At 39.8% G+C, this 21,577-nt stretch overlaps 1 protein-coding gene across 1 annotated transcript; it reads left to right on the top strand.

Moving 5' to 3' along the window:
- Positions 1-554: 554 nt before the first annotated feature.
- On the top strand, positions 555-5,971 carry sox18 (SRY-box transcription factor 18). Its single transcript, XM_087781759.1, has 2 exons — positions 555-1,486; positions 2,473-5,971. Exons 1-2 carry the CDS (start codon positions 1,096-1,098, stop codon positions 3,723-3,725), a joined length of 1,644 nt encoding a protein of 547 aa, XP_087637885.1. The 5' UTR covers positions 555-1,095; the 3' UTR covers positions 3,726-5,971.
- Positions 5,972-21,577: the final 15,606 nt, after the last annotated feature.

Raw genomic sequence — 21,577 nt, forward strand, 5'->3', positions numbered from 1 at the left:
CTTTTGGGCTTCAACTCTCCTCACTTAAAACTTCCATATCGATCTTCAAACGCCTCGAAAATAGCATTTCTTTATTTTATTATATTTTACAATTTAGCAGCTTTTCATTGCAGTTCAGCGTCTCACTGAACCCAAGTATGTAGTGCTGTAAACTTCGACCACTAATCACTCTGGTTGCGACTGTGGTCTCTTCTGTCACCACTGTCTTGCCTGCGCACACAAACACACACACACACACACACACACACACACACACACACACACACACACACACACACACACACTCACGGGTGTCGCACTACCTGACTAGGAATCCCTGTCTTAATTCACATTCGTGTTTTTTAAAAGTTTGTCTTAGGTAAGTGTGTGAAGTGATGCATGTCTCGTGTGTGTGTGTGTGTGTGTGTGTGTGTGTGTGTGTGTCTTGAATGTGTGTACTGATGTGTGAGAAGCTGCGTTCTCAGTTGGGCACAAACAATGGAACCTCTCTGATTACATCTCCCTGTACATGCACTGTGTGTGTGTAGTGTGTGTGTGTGTGTGTGTGTGTAGTGTTAGGAGGGAGGAAAGGGTGGCGGACACAGTGGAGGAAAGAGGGGGAGGCAACACGACAGACCACCCCTCGCCCTCCTTTTCTCCGTCTCCCACACACGCCGGTCCCCCGGCCTCGCCTGCCTGGCGTCTCATTGGTGAACACAGCAGGGCATATATTTACGCCATTGGCCAGGGCGGGGTGTATATATACGTAACGTGGGTCGGTTAAGTCTTCCCACAAGTTTCGAAAAACTTCTGGTCCCGGACAGACAGACAGAGAGAGACAGTGAGTCACCAGAGAGTGACAGAAGGGGACGAAAGCGACTCACCGCACACTTCCAAACAAGCGGCGGCGGCGACGACGAACACAAGAGACTTCGTCATCGTGGAACTTTTTTTTTATTCAGGAGAATATCCAGTTTGTTCTCTCTACAGCCTCCTTTTTTTTTTTCATCAGATCCCGATGTTTGTGTTTGGGAAGTCTTCTCCAACTCAACTCGTTTTTAACAGAACACTCAAAAACAAGGAGATTCGTTCGAAGACTAAACTTAAAGTTCTGGAATGAATTTGGCCGATTCCAGTTTGTCCAGAGAAACTCTTCTACATCGAGGTCAGGTGTCCCTCAGAGACCCCTGGGCCTCTCGGACGCCCAGTCCTTCGTCCGACCCCGAAATGGGTTTCGAGCAGAACCTGTCCGGAGACAGTTCTCCCGAAGGACTCGGGAGCCTCAAGAGGGGGGACGCCAGGATCGCTCTGACCCCGGGTCCGGGTCAGCACAGTCCTGAGTTGACCACGAGTTTGACAGCGGGCACCGGCGACGGCAAGACAATGGGGGGCGAGCAGAGGATCCGGAGGCCCATGAACGCCTTCATGGTCTGGGCCAAAGACGAGAGGAAGCGTCTGGCGATGCAGAACCCCGACCTGCACAACGCTGTGCTCAGCAAAATGCTCGGTAGGTCACAGAAAAGTTTATTTTCAACAATTCTTTGTCATGTTTTTAAGTTTTGATGAATCCTTACAACCTAAAGTCTTCAATTTGAGCACAAGAATCTTGTTTTATCGTTTTCACGAGCGCTATTTAACAACGCTAGCTCATAACATGCATTCATACATTTAAGAAGGGTTAATGAAGTCGGGGGTCATTTTTAGTTCATGTTTCTGTAAACAGGAGAAAAAGCCAAAAGGATTTACTTTCCACATCTGATCCTCAAGACTGTTTTTCAACAAACACACAAGGAAAGAGAGTGTGTTAGTCATAGATGAAAAAGTTTATCATCCTCAAAGTGTCAACACTAAAACTTTATAGTAATGTGTAAAAGCAGAACTTTAATTTATTCAACGTGTACTTTTTAAAAATAATTTCTGACTCACTAACAAGATCAGGACCAACACAAACTTAAGGTTTAATTTTTATAAATGGTCCTGATGTCAATAACTGACACATTTTGTTTAATAGGAAAGACTCCTGACCTACTACTCAGCTCTTTTTTGTTTTGTTTATTATGACGGATTGGTGTATGTCGCTCATGAAACCATGACAACCTAACAAGTGTTCCAATCCAAAATCCAAAAGTAGTTTTCTATAAATATCTTTTGCTTTTTTACTCTAAAACGCTTTGCAAGCATCTGACTTTTCAAGTTCCCATTAAATTCCAATAAACAAACCATAAATATATAGTACATTAAATTACTGTTTATAAGCTAAAACAAGAAGTTATAGTGCTTAAATATATCTGACCAAACGGAAGCTAAATCTACTACGTACTATGTTTAAAATGTTTTTTACTTAGTAGTAGTAGTTGTCATCTTTAATCCTGAAACAGTTGTTCTGATCGATTTCACAATTTCTCTGTTTTTTTTCATGGAGGGTATTTCACAATGTTTTTTTTCTTTCCACTACTTCAATTAGAATCTAACACTCTTGTACTCGTCTCTCAGGTCAGTCTTGGAAAGCTCTGAACGCCACAGATAAGCGTCCGTTCGTGGAGGAAGCCGAGCGTCTTCGCGTCCAGCACCTGCAGGATCACCCCAACTACAAGTACCGCCCTCGGCGTAAGAAGACCACGAAGAAAATGAAGCGCGTCGAGCCAGGGATCTTGCTTCAGAGTTTGGCCCAGGGCGGAGCGTCTTCTCTCGGATTGGGGTCCTTCGGTTCTGAGGGGAGTTCTGGCTACGGTCATCTGGGCGGCCATCACTCGCACCAGAACCACCACATGTTACCCTCCGTGAGTCACTTCAAGGACCTGCAGACACCGGGACACCAAGAGCTGGAGAGCTATGGACTGCCCACTCCAGAGATGTCTCCTCTGGACGTTCTGGAGGACGGCGGCAGCGAGTCTGTGTTTTTTCCACAACATGTGCAGGAGGAAAGTTCAGTCGGAGCCTGGAATGGGTACAACCACAACCTGCACCATCTCCACTACAGCCACGCATACAACAACCATCAGAACACCATGCACGGCGCGTCATTGGCGCACAGTCAGACCGTCGGGTCCAGCGGGAGCGCCGCCCTCAGCGCCACTATTAGTCCCAGCCGAAGTTCCAGACTCGATTCCAGACTGACATGTGTCGAGTCCAAAATGGCGTCTAACATTAGCACCCCCGTCTTTTCAAGCTCGGTCAATACCAGATTAAACACATCTCAGTCTCCCGGTTCCCATATTGCCTTGAGGAGTTCCATGAAGTGTTCTTCCGACACCTCCTCCAGTCCCTACCTTAATGCCGCCCTCTCAGAGACCAATAACTCTCAGCAAACGCAAGCGGGTTATTTCAGTCAAATCTATAGAACCAGTGCTCCGAACCAGTACAACCCTTCCCACCTGGGGCAGCTCTCACCTCCACCTGAATCTGCTCCCTTGCTTTCTTCCTCCTCCACCCAGTCTGCGACTTTCCTATCCCCGCTAGAGCCGGACGGGTCGTCCACCGCCGAGTTCTGGTCCGAGGTGAACAGGCAGGAATATGACCAGTACGTTCACAGGGATCAGGTCTACGGCGCGTGTGGGGGAGGAGGCTCCAAAGTCCTGGCCGGGCGAGGTGGTAACGGTTTAGGAGGCGGCATGAACGTCGGTGGAGGCATCACCAGGGACTTCATGGGCGGGGCGGGGGGGTGCGAGGACGGGATCAGCCCTCTTATATCGGCTCTCTCCGACGCCAGCAGTGCGGTCTACTACAGTGCCTGCATCACTGGATAAGTGGACGGTTTTTGTCGTCCAATTCACCAGCTCCCACGTCCCTGAAAGCACCAGTCAGTTATTAGTTGGTTCAACTCGAGTTGGATGTATGATCTGAATAGTTAAATAACACAAACCAGCTAGAAAAGCACTGACGCAGCGCATACCTCTTCCAGAGTGTTGCATACAATCGAATAAAACACTTTTATTTGAGTTTTTTTGCTAGTTCTGAACTAAGCTATCAGTTACCTTCTTGGATCCAGATGGAATTACAGAAAACACCAAAAATCGAATAACTTCAAGGAGTTTTTATGTCATAAACGTACATATTTTATCGTCTTAGACAAATGAAAAACTGGAGATTGAACTTTAAATTCAGGAAGAGTTGTCAAAAGTTCAAGTCCTGAGCTGCACTTAAATTAGTCTGTGTTTTTTTTTATCAAACGATGACTTCATCTCAGGCCGTCTCAGTCCAGCGAGTCATGGTTATGATATGGAATGTTCAAAGTTTTAAATCGGTGTAAAAGGAAAACAACGGAGATGGTCAAAGGGAAAGTGAATCTCACGGCGTTCACCACAGCTATGCCGGGGAAAGCCTTGGCCACGAGTCAAACACAGGCCGACGTACACCACTAACTATCGGGGTCGTTTACGAGCCGTGATACCGTGATACTTCCTGGTCCAAGACCTTTTGTGTGAGACTTGAACATCCTTGGGAAGTCATCGAAAGTTAAAGCACAATCACATTAATCTCCGGTTTGAAATGAAACGGTCGTAAATCCGTGAACATGATAAAAAGTTGTTGGCGGCGCGTGGAGGGTAGATCGTTCTCTTTTGCACTGGGTCTTATGCTGAAACTGTATAGTGAGAGAACTACTTTAGAGTGTTGTACAGAAGAAAAAATGTTTTTTCCACTTGAATAGTTTGACAGTCTTGAAGGAGGTTAAATCCAACAGAGGCTGTGTTTTACACTCATCCATCACCTGAATGAAAGAAATCGCTAGTAACTTCTTTCTTAGTTCTTTAGCCAACGCCTCCCATGTTCCCTTCACGTCCAAACCATCTTGCATCACTGCACTGTTCAAGATGCTTAAATATGGTTCAGAGCATCAGTGTCAAACTCAATCACATGAGGCGGAATGGACTTTCATTCTCTGAGGCTCAATTCATCTCAATTATCTCTCGGGTTGTCTCTTTCAAACAAATTCCAGTTTGACATCCAACATCTATTATCCCTTATCTTACCTTAAACACCGTATTAACATGAAAAGTTAGTTTGATAGATGAAAATTGATATAAAGTAATAAAGAAATGGCTACATTTCAATGACAAAAAAGAGTGTAAACATGTGTTTTATTACGTGGAACCTACATCCAAAGAAAAAAACAAATGTATTTAGAAAAAATGTGCTTTTCATAAAGGTTTTTTTTGTTTTTTTTACAGTGATACTTGTGAACTAATTTTCAATCTTGTCCTTCCTGGTCACTCCCACTAACACCTCATTATCTCCATCTCTGCTCCAGTCTTTCTGCTTCACACAATGCAATGATTCGTCTCAGCTTTTCTCTAAAATTTCCTCCAAGAAACCATATTTTTTTCGTAATGCTTTGCATCTTTGAAAAGAAGGTTTGTAATTGTAAAGCGCTATTACATGACAGAGTGGTCGTAATGGGTCAATGGAGGGATATGATATCAAACAAGATTTTTTTTTTTCTTTAACTCTGGCAGGATATTTAAGGAGGAATTTCTGGTTTTGTTCGTTCTGGGAAAATGAAAATCCACACTGTAGAGGTCTCTCTGTGTTTATGTAGCATCTCATAGTCAATAGTTCTGTTCACGACGGAGCCAAACGCTGAAGTTATAAATGTTTGTTCTCTCATCTGTGCTGAATTAGTCGCACAGACAATATGTTGTTGGACGGGGAACAGTAGAGCGAACTCAAGTGACTCAAGTGTCAGCAGTTGTATTCACCACACAGTCTTTGTGGCCTCTCTCGTTTGAAAGCAGAGCGAGAGTAGATCCTTCCAAAATTTCCTCTGGAGGATGCAGCCGCGGAGCAGTGGCAGTTCAAACTATCAGGAGAAAAAGAAAAAAAAGTCTTCCACATCTGCATTTGACATTCTTTTCTATTGACACCAAACAGAGTTTCGTTTCCATTTTAATTTACTGTGACACATAAAGAACATCAGAGCAAGGGTTGATTTTTTTTTTTTTTTTCTTTCAAGTCGTGCAATAACTCTGGAGCTTTTGGTAATAATTATCTTTTGGGGGGAAAAAAACAACACTAAAAAGCATTTTATTCGTTTTAATACATGCAATTATCTTTCTTTTTCTTTGCAATTGAAAACCAGAGTTTCCCCAAAGTGTCACTGTGATGTTTCAAAAATATGTCTGACAGGGATCTTGTGTTTATATATTCATGTTTTACATGTAGAATTTGATTGAATTTGTTTATATTTAAGAGAATATTTGTGGTTTTTCTAAATGAATCTGTAAAGTTTATGTATTAAAGGCTTCATAAAGACACCAGTTTGACTCATGAGTCTGAATTATTGATGTTGTCATGAATATTTTAACTGATTCATTGTTTTTAAAAAAAAATAATAATCAATAGCGAGAAAAGATAAAAGTTATCAGTCATCAATCATAGTATAGATGGTTCCTTCAGTCCCAATCTTTTTAAATGTTTTTAATCAAATGTTTAAGGAATACTTGTGATAGTGTGAATAACTGGATTATTGTGTTTTTTGAATTTACATCCATGCTCTTAAAATGATTTAACTTAACTTTGATTTATTATGATCAATTGGAAAAATAGAACACAAGCTGAAGATGAATGAAGAATAAAATAAATGTTAAATTAGTAAGTCTGATACACACTTATTAATTAATCTTAGCAAGAATGTAATATAAATTACAGAATACATCAATGAAACGTGATAAAATCAATATCAAATCCTGTCACTGAGCAGACGTGACGAGAACAACAACAGAAATGTCAAAATGATTCAAAGACGACGTTTGTATTTGAAGTGCTCGTCTGTGAGCCGGATAATGTCACACTGACAGAGTTTGCAGGAGAGAAAGATATGGAAGTACTAGCTGAAGTACCCAGTATCACCCTGAGATTTTTGTAAGATACAAAACCACGAAAAATATGATAAATTACGCAGAAGCTGCTACGGGGCTAAAAGAAGGCAAAAAAAGAAATGTGCAAGCGACTTTAAAAAGGCTGTAACTTGCTGAATATTTGAGCAACAGTGCTCTAGTTTTAATCAAAACATAGTAATAGTAATTTAAATTATAACCATCAATACAAAGAGTAGTCACGCACAACCGTTTTCAGCCTTCCTCACCTTTACGAAGGAATTAAGCCAAATATGAAAAATCTGGCTTCGTCCTTGTCATTTTGAGTTCAATATAAAAATACTGATATAATGTTTTCAACATTTTATCAATTAATTTTAAAGGTTAGAAGATTCATTTTTGAGTTATTGTAATTAGAATATCAAACCCCATGTGTAAAATATCTTTGATTTTAAAAAATATTTAATTATTACAAATTAAATTCAAGTTAACTATTTAAAAACGATTTAAAATTCCAATATTGAAGTAATGGAATTACATTGCATAAAAGAATCAACATTTCAAAGTTAGTTTCACCAAATTCAAAGCTCATTTAATGCATATACTGTATGTTTCACAGATATTCTATAATATCCGTTTTGTTGTGTGAGTGTGTAAGAATATTATCTTTTGTGTCACACAAGTCGCCTTTTATTATTCACTTTAAACGTCAAACGTTCCCTTTAAACCAGACCGACACTTTGAGTGAGATCTTGTTTACCACGAGCGAGAAGTTGGCGTGTCTCTTGCTATTAACTCGACCAATGGATGTTCATAGAAGTTCAAGAACTAGACTCTGGATCCACCTTTCATTGAATACTTTAAGTGCTGCTTATGTCCTCGACATGCCCCTTTACAGGTGACATACCTGGTCAATAAAGTGAGTTGGTACTCCCACAAAACCAGTCTCTAAAACTGGACCCTCTGGATCATTGATGGAACATTTCCAGTCAGAATTCAACCAATTCTTGTGCAGCTCAAGCACTCCGCAAATGTGTTTCCCATGTTTCCCATACAATATTTGTACTCTGAACTCACACCAGCACTTGTGAGTTTTGGTGTGCCTCCGGGCTGAGGTAACGGACAGGAATTTGGAAAAACGGGGAGGAAACTCATGTGGAAGTTTGGGATGTTCGGAAAGGGTGTGTTGCAAGAGAGAGGAAGAGGTGCGTGTTGTGGTGGGAATAACTCACCCCTTCACTGGAAAAGATAACACCGGAGAATTCCTCTTTTTAACCAAGTGGGCCACGGACACTTGTATTTCAGAGTTCAACAGAGAACTGTTGTGTCACTGCAACGATGCTGGATGTTCCGTGTTGTGGACCACATATTAAATGAGTATTTTACATTGTTTTTGGTGCACTTTTATTCAAATTGTTCTTTAGTGAGACGTATTAACCAGAAGAATGGATCTAGATTTGATTGACATGGAAAGAAGAGGGTGAATAAAAACAAGAATGGTGAAGAGAGAGAGAGAAAGAGAGAGAGAGAGAGGGGGGGACTTTCCCCTTTTTCTCTTCTTCTCTGATTTTTTTATTGGCCACATGTGGTTAGCATGTCAGATGCGTCACCACGGGCGACTCTTGTTTTGCGCTTTTGAATATTCCGCAGATAGACCAGTGCCTGTGTTTACCATCTCAAACCATTGGCCCCCATGTTTCCCTCCTTTATTTAAATCAGATTCTGATGTTTGCCTCAAGTCGGATCAAAACTTCTTTTTTTTTTAAAGTACGACGGCTGAAGACACAGAGAAGCCAACTTTGTGTCATAATCCAATTTCGCATATTTTTCCGAAGAAAACATTGGAACATTTTTGTTTCACAAATCTGACCACTTTTTTCTCCAAACCCATCATGATGTCGTTTTATTTTCATTATGTCCAGATAGAAAACAGGAAGTTGCGGATATACTCGTAATACGGATGATGCCATTGGTTTTGTCAGCATTTCCCAGTGCGTTTGGATTCTTTTCCACCCCCACTACTTCCTGTTTTTTGCCTCTGCAGGAAGTAGCTGTGCGTTCACTTCCTGTCTCATGCACAACTGGGAGCCAGAAGAAAGAGTTCACCTTGTGCTAACTGGTGGTTGGTAATGAAGGACACGTCGTGTGGAGGAAGTGCGAAATCGTGAAAAAAAAAGACGCATCGAATCGAGGTCACGGACCACAGCGGGACCATCGTCACCGCCTCGGCTCCAGATTGGATCTGTGCGATCGGGAAGGCTCTTCTGGGAGGAAGCTGGATTGTACTTTTATTGACCTGGTGACAGAGGATCTATTTTCACGGCTCACAGGAAAGAGACAATAAGATCTGACCCTGAGTGGAGTCCTATTCTTTCGATAGACACCGGGCCTGACAGATGTTTTTGACCCCACAACAAGCCTCCAGTGCCAGGTCCAGTCAAGAAAGACTGGATTTAAAAATATATATATAACTTAAACATAAATCAATTAAAGGGGAAAAGATAATATGCAGAAAAAGTAGAGAAAATAAATCAAGTGAAAATTGTTTGGGAATTTGCTGCTTGAGATCTTTGCTCCTGCAAGGTTTTAGTCGTGTTCTGTCTGTGATGTCACTAGAAAAAAAAAGCGTCTTTGTAAAAACGTGAAAGTTCTGTGTGGTATCAAATGATACAGTAATAAGGGCATAATTCATTTAATTGCGTCGTTTATAACTTTAGAGTCAAACGTTTCTCCACACGTTTGCATTGGATCTATTCCTGGTTCTCTGGTTTCCTTTCACAAAGATTGATTGACAACTATAAACTGTCCATAGGTGGTGGGCAATTACATTTCCCCCAGGGGCCACATTTGAGTCAGGGTATGTTGTGAGGAGCCATCAAGAAAAAAAAATAGTATTCACTTAAAGGGCAAATAATGACTTCCTCCTTCCTCTCCAAAATTCAGTTAGTCCCTCATCATGACCATATTTTGAATTTATTACTTTATAAAGTAAATGTAATCTGAAATCCAGGCGAAGGAGAGGTTACGAGAGTGGAATCCATTATGATGTAATAATGAGTTTCACTCCTCCTCCAGCTCCAGCTGTAATCACGCCCCGCTTTGTTTAAACAACGAGTCTCTTGGAGGTGGAGGATTGATGACGTGCGGTGACACACCTTGATGCTTGACCAATCACAGCAGAGTGGGCGTGGTTATGGTAAATAAGATTTAATCTCCGGACAAACAAAGAGTTTTCAGTGGGTTAAGATCATTTTCTAATGTAAATATTTCAATGAAAATAAAGTTTTGTACAAACAGAAACATACTGATGATACAATAGAGTCCAACATCTATTTAAAAAACACTTAAATCAACACATTATTTGCCCCAATAAAACAAAAACAAGTCTGGTTTGGGGTCTCAACTGCTTCTCACCCTGACAAGCTAAGAAATATTCCATGTCGAAGAAGGACCGTAGGGTGACGTGGAGGAATCTCCATCATCATCAGCATCTTTCAAACTGTTGTTCTGGTGTCGCCCGCACTGTCCTCGAACCACAGAGATCCACTGATTCAGTCGCTTTATACAGAGTGTAGATTTGGGGATTAAAGCTGTGGGCAGGAAAAAAAAACAAAAAAAACTCCAACAACCTTCCTCTCCAAGAAAACAAGGCAATCAGTGGAGAGAGAATCTGAGTCAGCGAGAAGACGAACATGTATTTCCACAATCAATCAGGTTCTCATAATGGAGATGATGCAGCGATAAAAACCAGACACACGTTCTCCAGCACTCATGAGAATGTGTGCAGGATTCTAAAAAGTGAGGCAGCAAAAAAAACAGAACCAAGATAAACGACGCGACCGTAGACTCCCTGTGGTCTGAGAGGTCTAATTTTAAACCCAGAACAAAAGTCCCTGTGCTATATGTGGAGGAAACTTTCTCTCATAATCCCAAGTTATTTATCTTTCTGGCTCCGTCGGTTTTCCAAAAAACTACAAGTGCGTCTAAACACTGGTTTCGTGAGAGCGCCACTGATGTGGAAATATCCCAAAATTAAAAGGAATTTCAGCCCATTTTTATAAGTTGTTGCCGTTGTCTGCTGCATTGGTTACATGCACTGACGCCGTGTGGTGGTGTGTGTCTCCGTCTGTGTGTGTGTGTGTGTGTGTGTGGTGGCTCGGTGACCCAGCGTGACGCCGCTGTAAGCTGCGCTCCTGGCTGCCAGCAGACTGTGAGAATAAAAGTTACGACTGACTTCAAGAAGCTGAAGGGACGGAGGGAGCCAAGTCGAGAGGTGAAGGAGGACGTGGAGGATTTTTTTTAAAAACAAACTCTATATAATTCATCAACTCATGTGAGAGAATAAAAAAAAACTGAGAGTTAACAAAGATTTTTTGTTCTTTGAGTGCATCTGTCAAATGTGATTGATGCTGCTATGCTTGCTATTAATAAACTGCTGACTCAGCTAGAAGAAGATGAAAAAAAAAGGACAAACTAACATCTTATTTTGGTCTCTCTTGTTGTTTCATTTTTCTCCTCGCCATCTGAGGTCTCCCTTTCATGGCAACGTGTGTGTGTGTGTGTGTGTTCCTGCACCATAGGATGAAAACCTGTGGTTTAACCACGAGTGTAATTGTGGACGGACGGGCACCAATATTTTTCTTACACCAAAACAGTGTTTTTTATGTAGAAAAATACACTATAATATTCACTTTTTTTAAACATGATTTATGGCCATCATGTCGTTTTTTTTAAATCCGTCGCAGCAGTTATGACTTAAAGACTTGTGGTCTGAATACATGATGATTTATTACTTTTATTTACTCCACACCACAGGCCACACATATAGACACACAACTATGTACACTGACAATGACCTTTTTAACGTGTGTATGTGTTTTTTACAAAGAAAATGTATAAATGCCATCATGAAAATTAACCAAAGTATGTTTTCTAATGCTGTTGCTGCTTATTTGCAAAATATATACTTAAAGATTTTAAAGGTTTATACTCTAACTTATTTATTTTATTGACTTATTTAGACTTATTTATGATAATATATTGTTAACACATTTCCAAAATTGTGTGGGCGAGCAATTTTGAGTTCATTAATATATTTAAAATGCTATTTTAGTTACGTGAAAAAAAGGGTATATTTTTAATCAATTTCTCCAGTAAAAGAAGAATAGAAATAGTAAAGGTTGAATTGTAAAATAAATTCACAGCATATTTTTATTGGTCATTTTTATTATCGCAGTGATAATTCCAGACATTTTCCAACTGTCGCACACTTTCTGGCAACTTCCAGAACAAACAACAAAAGTTGTGTCAATCAGATGACTGAGTTTGGAGGATTTTTCCTGCAGCATTTTGGATTTATTCAAGAAAAATAGCAGATTTAGTCATGTGATATATAGTTATTTTAAACAGAAATCTGCAATTGTTCAACAAGCCAGCTGTTACTCAATCCTAAATATGTATTTATTGTAGTAAATGAATTAATAATAATGTATGGTAATGTGAAGGGCTTGAATACCCTGGAAATATGTGAAAGGGATTAATATGGAGTCCTGGAAGTACAAAATAAATGTAAACAACTCTGACACAAAATGACAAACGTTGAAACAAATTTGCAAACTCTTAAACAGAATTTAAGGAAATTGTACATTTAATTTAGGCTATTGTCATTTTGTTTCAGAGTGTGTAAGTTGTGTTGTTGGCTTGATAAGTGTAGCGAAATGAGACTCTTCAGTTGTCTCTGACCTAATGAACTTTAACCCTTCTGACGATGTTTTTTAACCAGTTCTTTTGCGTGTTAATTTGCCTATATTTCAGAATATTTTGGAACATTTCTCTGAATTACAACATTGGTTATTTATTTTGGCAGTAAAGTTGTGTTTCAATTACTTATCTTTATTGTTCAATAATAACTTTGTTACTACTAAACCTCACAACGCAACACAAATGGGTCTTTAAACAGAAGTGAAGTTGCAGACCATCACCACCAGATGGCAGCAGAGCAGTGTCTGCCTCGTCTGTGACAGAAATATAGGTATATTATTAAAACTGAAATGCCTAATAGGTGAGCATCGATACATATCACTTTTAAATAGACATATACAGTGGGATTATACATTGAAAGCCAGTCGGGACAAACGTCTGGATGTCACTGCAGTATGTTGGGACACTGCTGCCCACCGGTGTGTGTCACAGACATTAGCTCACTCTCTGGCAGTGATGTCACCTCGTCTCTCCCTCCCTTATGCTTTTTCTGTCGAGCTCACCCTCCTCCCCAATGATTGAGTTGATCAACGGCACATAAGGAACACTTTCTCCGTATTCAACACCTCGAGAAACGTGTAGAGGGTCAAATCAGCTACAAGATTCTCACACTAAAATGTGTAAACATTGCTTTTTAATGACCTTTTATTAAGATGATTTGTTGAGGGATTGGTTTGTTGACAGCCAAGCCCGGAGACACAGCGTCGTAAACACTGCTGTAAGTGTGTTTCAATGTTTGATTTTTTTTCAAGATGGTACATTTGTTGTTAGTTAGGTCCGGGGCCCCCGATGTTTGAGCGTCATTAAATATTCAGGGGATTTGTGCTCAGCGCGAGTATCACTCTGCGTTTGTTCTGACCTACTGCAGCTCATGAAAAGTTTATCACGGAACCGCTTTATTTTCTCTGCGAGCCGATGTTACTGACTCCCGACTGCTGTGTCAATATCGGTGGAATCACGAGCCATCCAAGGTGGCATCTGTGAGTCAGCGGCGGGTCGTTCGAGGGCGAGGATGCGTCTGCAAAGAGTATCTGTTTCTCTCTATATATTCTGACCAGTTATTTTCATTACCAGGCCAAGCATGAAGTGAGGGAGGTGATGAAGAGAGTGCAGACAGGGTGGTACATTAATTAGGACAGAAATTAACCAATAGAAAAATTGCATTAAAATGTTTTTTTTATTTTTGTCCCAGAGTTATTTAGACCACATTGCAATATACATAATAATAATGATTATTATTGTGGAGGCTGATCATAAATAAACAATATTAAACTATAGGGTTGTCGGAAATCACACCATCAACCTTTCCGTGATGACTTACTGGAAATAATAGTCTCTGTTTCGCTTTTTTTATTATCACCGAGCTGTTCGGAAAAAAGTGTTGTTTGTTCCACGGGTGACGAGGAAAATGTGTTTGTGTGTTTAATTATTGCTGATTATGGAGGACACACACAGAGAAGCCTCTTTTCGTGATTACAGCCCTGATCCATTGAAACTGACCTGAGGTCTGCGGTGAGGGATATTTTTTAAGCTGCTTTTTGTATTCAAGAATGTGAAGGACAGACCTGGACGGAGCATATTGTAGTTTTCTGATTAACTATTGAGCTCTAGTGGCAGAGATTTAGAAATAACCTCATAATAGTTATTTGTTATAAATACTTAAATACTTCAAACTCTGAACTTGTAACTTAACTTTTAAGTGGTTCAACAATACTTCTTCACATTAATGAATACGTAGGGTAAAAGCAAGTCTTCCATACAACGCAGCCTGAGGAACTTGTGGAAGCAAAAACAGACACAAATTGAAGCAAACGGTGGAATAAGATCAATGTAGAAAATAACTATTTTTCATTAGCCATTTTGTCAGGAGTATTTATTTTCCCTAAAATTAATTCAAGTGTATATTGTCAGGTTAGAAATCTGACTCAACGCTTCTACTTAAGCAAGGAATATAAATCAGATCTGGTTTAAGGTCACATTTTAGTGAGAATAGAGTTTATATGTCTGTTGGAAATCTTTCTGAAACACTGAGCTGTTAGTTCGCTGTTAAAGAAGCTGTTAAAGAAGCTGTTAATGATCGTACTCCAAAGGTTGGTACGAAGACACATGATTTTCTTTCTAACACAAGCAGTGATGAAAACAGCAGCAGTGATACAATTATTATAATATCATATGTAGTTAATATTCTAAACATACTTTAGCTCAGGACTTTACAATCGTTATAAAAACATATATGGAAAAAAAGCTTATATATTCAAGCATATTAAGCTTGATTTAATACTTTTTTCACTCCTTTGTTTTTGCTTGACAGCCCCTCACAACAGCCACTATACACGATCTGCCCCCTGAGGAGATGTAATTGCTCACCACTGTTGTAGTGTAAACATCTTTATTGACTCCGAACACAATGATATAAATCTCCATTTTTAACCCTTTAAGCTAAACATGAAGCATTTTTAGAAACAGGCAACATTTGATGATCTGCTGTAGATGGTTTCAAATCTTTTTTTTCTTCCTGTGTCCACATGATTCTCCATCTTCTCCCTCCATCTCATTTCCTTTCCACGCGTCCAGGGTGTTCCGTTGATGAAAGAGCGCCTCCTGGATCGGTGACGGTCGCGGCACAACAAGTCTACGGTTTAATATGGGATCAGTGCTGTGAGCGAGCGCTGGCGCTCCATCACAGTGGCCCCCGGTGGAAACATCCATCAGCGCTCGGACGTTGACTGATGAATTTACTGAGTGTTTATACTGACAAGTCCAGCCCCGGATTCATTGAGCTCAAAACTTTCACCAAATAATATCAAATCTGTGGCTAAATGAGAAGTCATTGAAATGTGTTTGCGTTGTATCGTTGTGTATCAGTATAGTAGGTGTACTTGTAGTGTTCTGAAAGTATACTTGATATTTCTTCCGACTAAACTGGTACATTTTAAGATTACAAAAAAGTAAGTATTAGTATAGTAGTAGTATAGTATAGTAAATAAGTATTCTTTCAAGTACACTAATCTCTATACTGCCTGTGTACTAAGTATACACTCCACATCTTTGGTTTAGTTTACAGTGCTATACTAAAGTATACTCAAATTACACTATTCTCTGTATGTACCAAGTATATATTTCATGTACATATTTGATAATATGCACTATATTTAACAAACCAGCAAACTTAAGTATAGGCTCTGAGTACTACGCCACTTTATGTCATCTGGAAAATCCATTTTTGTGTCTTTAAGGTAATGTAAATAAGTAAATGATAATATTTGTTATAAACCTGAAAGCCAGTATTGCATAAACATGTACTGTATAATGGGGGTAATAGCTCAAAGAAAATGTGTGTATCTAACAATAGCAAGTTTTTTTTTCCTGCCGCCCTTCGCCCAATCCCATAATCCTTTGCAGAGTTCACATCTGGATCACCTCAATAAAAAAAAAAGTAGTACTTGAATTACATTTCATAAAGTATACTTAAATATTGGCATACAACGGTGAACTATTTTGGAGTATATTATGTCAAAAGTAAACTTCGAGAATACTAGTTTAATTTGTCTAAAATAAGTACTGTATACTCATGAATATACTTGAATATACTTATTCTTAATAAGTGTTGACATGAAGATTCCACTTGAGTCCTTTATTGGAAGTTCCTTGCTTCACACCGAGTCTCACCGTGTCCTCCATCACTGCGTGGATGTAAATCATCGGCGGAGACAGTGAGTCCTCCACGGAAGAATCGGACCGGACAAACGCAAACATGTGCGACGCGTGTTGAATGGATGTGCGGTGACATCGGCGTGTGCCTCTGCACAAACAACACGCCACCGCCGCAACCAACGGGCCTCTGGGAGAAACACCACAAGGACAAAAGTGGACCGTGACTCTAAGACACCATGACAATGGCTTAGCCTAAGTCGTCGCTGCGTGTGTGCGTCTTTGTGTGTAGCACGTGACAACACAACACAGAGTCGACGAGGCAGCGGTGCTGATGCAAAAAACGGCTTTCCGAAAAGAATCTGGAAAAGAAAAATTGCGGATTTTTATTCCCTCTGGGGCTTCGGTGTCTCACGTTCCCAGTTGTTGCGAGTGTCGTTGATATTGTGTGTCATTTGAAAGATCAAACTATTGAGAATTCTCATCAAGCAGCAGTTTGTGTACATGAAGTAAATATGGACAAACATGACAATATTGGTGGGAAATAAACACAAAAAGTAATGGAACTTCACTTGTCTAGATTGTATTTATTTCCCCATGTTTATTTCCACATGCATTTGAGGATAATAACAATTCAATTCCTATTCCGATGCCAAAGATGATGTTATGTATTTATGTTTGTTTTTTTATGTGATTCACACAATTCTGTTCTTTTTTTTTAAAGGATAATAGATGGACAAGTATTAAAATTGAATTCCCATTTTTTTATTCCGTCCACCTACACCCCCCCGGAGCTGAGAGGAAGCATATAAATAAATGTGTTAAAATACAATACTTGTCACATTCATGTTGTCCAGAATAGTTACATAACATTTTCATATCTGCTAAAACGATTCTTTTAGGTTTAAATTTCTTTTTTTAAAATTTAGATGTGACTATTTGAAATCAAGCTTGTTTTTTGTTTGGTTTTTAACCCAAGGACAAAAACATGTTGTAAGGATTTACGATATATATGAGGTGTGTATTGGCACGAATACGGCGAAACGATATAAATTACGATGGAGATGCAAGGATCCGATATATTGTGATATTGTAGTAACGAGGATATATTTTTTGTATTGTCGAGTACTTGACTCTGGTGTTTTCAGAATTTTCAGACCACACGACTCTTGATGAAGTCGAAACTGCTTTAGTTTTTTTGTGGTCTTTGGTCTGTATCCTCTCGTCCTTAGTCCTCTCTGGGATCTCACGGTATTTCATTGGCTGTGTCCCGAATCGCGCACTGGTTTACAGTACACGTTAAGAGAGTGCAAGTCCAAATTTTCAACAGGGTAGTACCGTCTCAAATCAAACACTGTCGCTACACACTTACCGGAAATGACTCGACAGCTTCTTCTTCTACTACTTTTTAACGCTGATCGCAATTGGCCGTTGAAACGCTATCAAGACACAAGTAATTAACTTGTGTTTCATTGTGTTATTATTATTGTTGTTTTGTTTTGTGGTAAAATGAGTGTTTTCTCGATACATTTACGCCTGTATCTAGCTTCAGTTTAGCGTCACCTACGTCACCAAGATGGCGGCCGTTAAGGGTGGAAAGTGTCCATCGATACACCCTCAATTTTCTGACAATTTGAGTGCGCAATTGAGTGCTCATTGCACACTGCATTTTCCCACACTACTAATTGGGAATCACTTGTGTACTCAAAAGACTAAGTTTATGTACAGTAGTGCGCGATTTGGGATCAAGCCTTCGTTCAATTAGCTGTAGAGGAAGGAATGACTGCTGCCATCTAGCGGCCGGAAGGTTAATCGCAACAGAAAAATGTAAAAACCCCATCAATTTGGAATGTTAATTATGAATTTATCTTTTTAGCCATTTTGTTTGATTCAATAATGCTTGTTCTTGAACTAGTTTACTTGTTCTGTTTCCGAAACAACTTGTTATAGGTATTCTTACCCCTGCCAAGGAGGTCATGTGGTTGTCCTTGTGTCAATCAAAATATCTTAATATAGGGGATAAGAGCTGTTGTTCATGTTTCAACATCACTACCGTAAAACCCACTCACACAAGACACCAGTTGAACACCAGCTTCATCAACACATGTTTTCCTAAAATGACAAGTCGTTTGTCTTTTTCCTCTCATTCTCCGCTGAAAAAATACCAGCAGGCAGCTCTCAAAACATCCAAAGCAGTATTTGGAAAACATTTTCCTGGCTGCGCAGATGTTCTGGAGGTCCCACTGAAGCTGGAGTCTGCAGGATCCACCGGAGTGAATCGCAGCCGCACCGATCTGAGACCTTTAATTAGATCCCAGGACGCCCAAACTCGTAATGACCCGTGTTTGTAAGGGAACGTGCAACTGGTGAGCAGACTCCCAGGAAGACTCGGCGAGTTCAGGTGAAGGAGGGGAAGACGAGTGTTTGCTTTGGCGCTCGATCAAGGTGCTCTTGTAATGAGGGGAATATTGAATTTTGATTGGTTTTTCTTTAGAAATAGACAAACTTTTGTTGGACTAAAGTATCGCTTTTCTTAGGTTTTGTGTCCTATTTTACTTCTTCTCTTTATCCACTTAGCGATGAAAAGCTGATACTCGTATTTAACTCTGAACTTTAAGAAAGTGAATTACAGAGTATCAGTTTATTTTATTTGAAAATATATTTTGGGACCAATTGATGAGATTCAGTGGCGCCATCTAGTGGTAGGAGGCCTTAGCTTCAGAGCAAAAGTCCCCAATCCTTTTGTACCATTCTACAAAATGTACGCAGTTAATTACTAAAGTATGGTAGTGGATAACATTCCATGAATATTAAGTGCATAACGTTTTTTAAATTACTATAAATCTGAATCAGCAGTACCTGATTTTTAATTGATGGAGTCTACTGACTCCTTTAAGAAACATCTTAAGAAGTTTCTATTTGTTCAGGCTTTTCCTTGATTTTCTGGAACTCCTGTGTTGTTCTCAGTATTATCTTGATCTTTAAAGTATATACTTTTTTGAGTATTGTTTTGATTGTTAAAGCGCTTTGTGACCCTGGTGTGGAAAAGCGCTATATAAATAAATATTACTTACTTACTTACAATTATAGAACACACGCAACAGAAATATACATTTTTCAAATGCCTCAAAAACGTCCACTGCATTTTTATTTACCCTTCCATTATTAAAATGGTAACATACTTAGATTAAAGTAAATGATGAACATATTTCGATAAAGTATTCAGAAAGTTTTTGGTCAAAAAAACGGCCACCTTCTGTTGGGCTAATTTGGCTACTAAAGATATCAACTGGTTTTCAAAAGCTAAAAAAGGTTATGAAAACTTGGATACTTAAAAAAAAATATTCGGTACAAATTGAACTTTTTTTAAGTAACACATCTGATATGATTTGAACATATTTAATGGTCTCCATGTTGTCATGAAGCTCCTCATCTTCTCGGGACAGCGTGCCACCGTCTCAAGAGCAGAGCCTTCAAAGTGCATTTGTCTAATTGTTACAAGGCAGCGATGCATAAAAGTGACAAAACACACAAGGGCCGGCCCTGTTTACAGCAGTCAGGAGGCTAATTGAAAAGATGCTATAAAGTCTGAGGAGAATAGGCAGTAAAACTCTTTGTTGAATTATCGCTCCGTTCTTCACTGCCCTCCGTGAACCAATCAGCAGCCAGGTTTCCGAGCTGAGCGAGATTATCCGAGTCAGGAGTGAACCCGAATGTCTGTGGTGGAAGATATAAAAAGCCAATTTGTGCATCCGCGGGAATCGCACCACTTTGTTTCCCGTTTGCCTGCATACAGATGTGGGGACACAATAGTGTTTATCGGGGGGGGGGATCTATTGGGTTTGAAATTGAACGTTTTTTTAATTATTTATACAAATTGAGAACATGTTCATAAAAGTTTCACTGGTGGAGCATCAGCAGAAACATACAAAAGAACATCCAAAGTCACTGTCTTTAATAAATAAAATTCATAGAAGGGTAAAAAACAGAAGAAACAGGCATGGCTGGAACTGGACTATGAATAGCGAACTATAAAAAGAGGGGAAAAAAACTCATTACAAAAGAATACGCTGACAACGTCAGTCTGGGAATTTCAAAATGGACAAAGTACAAGATTCAAACAGAGTAGAAGCCAAACCAGTGCTGTGTCTCAAATCGCACACTTCTCTAAGTGCACTGCTTTACAGTACACCGTGAGAAAGTGCTCAAACTACGACAGGGTAGTACTGTCTCAAATCAAACACTGCTGCTACACACTCGACAGCTTCTTCTTCTACTACTTTTTAACGTTTGCAACCAGTCGTTGGAACTCTATCGCCGACACTTGACAGCACTTTTCGCCAATTGAAACAAGTTATTAAGTTGTGTTTCATTGTGTCGTTTTGTGGTAAAACTAGTTTTTCTTGAGACATTTAGCGTCATCTACATCACTAAGATGGCGGCCGTTAAGGGTGGAAAGTGTCCATCGATCCACACTTAATTTTCTGGCTGTTTGAGTGCTCATTGCACACTACATTTTCGCACACTACTAATTGGTACGCACTTGTGCACTTAAAATACTCAGTGTAAGTGCAGAAGTGCAGGATTTAGGGCAGAGCCCTAGTCATGTGCTGTGTCTCAAATCACATACTTCTCTTAGTGCACTGGCAGTAAGTATGCATCAGGATAGTGTACGTACTAACTAGTACTCAAATTCTCGACAGATAGTTTGTCTCAAATCAAACACTCCCGCTACGCACTATCAGGAAATTGAGACAGCTTCTTCTTCTACTACTATTTAACGATGAACAACCAGCTGTAGGAACACTATCACTGACACCTGCTGGCAGCACGTTTTGTTTGGATCAAGAAATATGAGAAACGAAGTGTATGACATGAAAAACCTACACCAGTATGAAGATGAAATATTAACCGATGGGGTGTCGCTCTCAACGTTTTCTCTTGCCGCCTCCATTTAAGTTGTAGTGACGTTGAAGATGGCGGCCGTTTAGGTTAGAAAGCGTCCATCGATCCATACTCATGGCGCACTACATTTCGCATACTAAGAATTTAGACGCTCTTATGCACTAAAAATACTAAAGTTTAAGTACGCAAGTATGCGTTTTTAGACACAGCTATAGCGCTGCGATCTCCTTAAGCTTTGCTGCCCCTATAAAGTGGGAGGGACCCCCACTCATCATCTCTACTTTGCACACCTGCCTCCAGCTGAAGACGCAGTAAAAACACGGACTAGAACAGGAAGGGATTCAACAAAATAAGACACAATATACGAAGAATTATGACAGCTAGGAAAGCTTTGAATGTTTTGATAGTGGTTAAGTCTGGTCCTAACAAGAAGGTTGCTGGTTCGCTTCCAGGCCAAGCCAACTCGGGAC

This window comes from Callionymus lyra, chromosome 19 (assembly GCF_982586985.1).
Source record: "Callionymus lyra chromosome 19, fCalLyr1.hap1.1, whole genome shotgun sequence".
Lineage (NCBI taxonomy): Eukaryota > Metazoa > Chordata > Actinopteri > Syngnathiformes > Callionymidae > Callionymus > Callionymus lyra.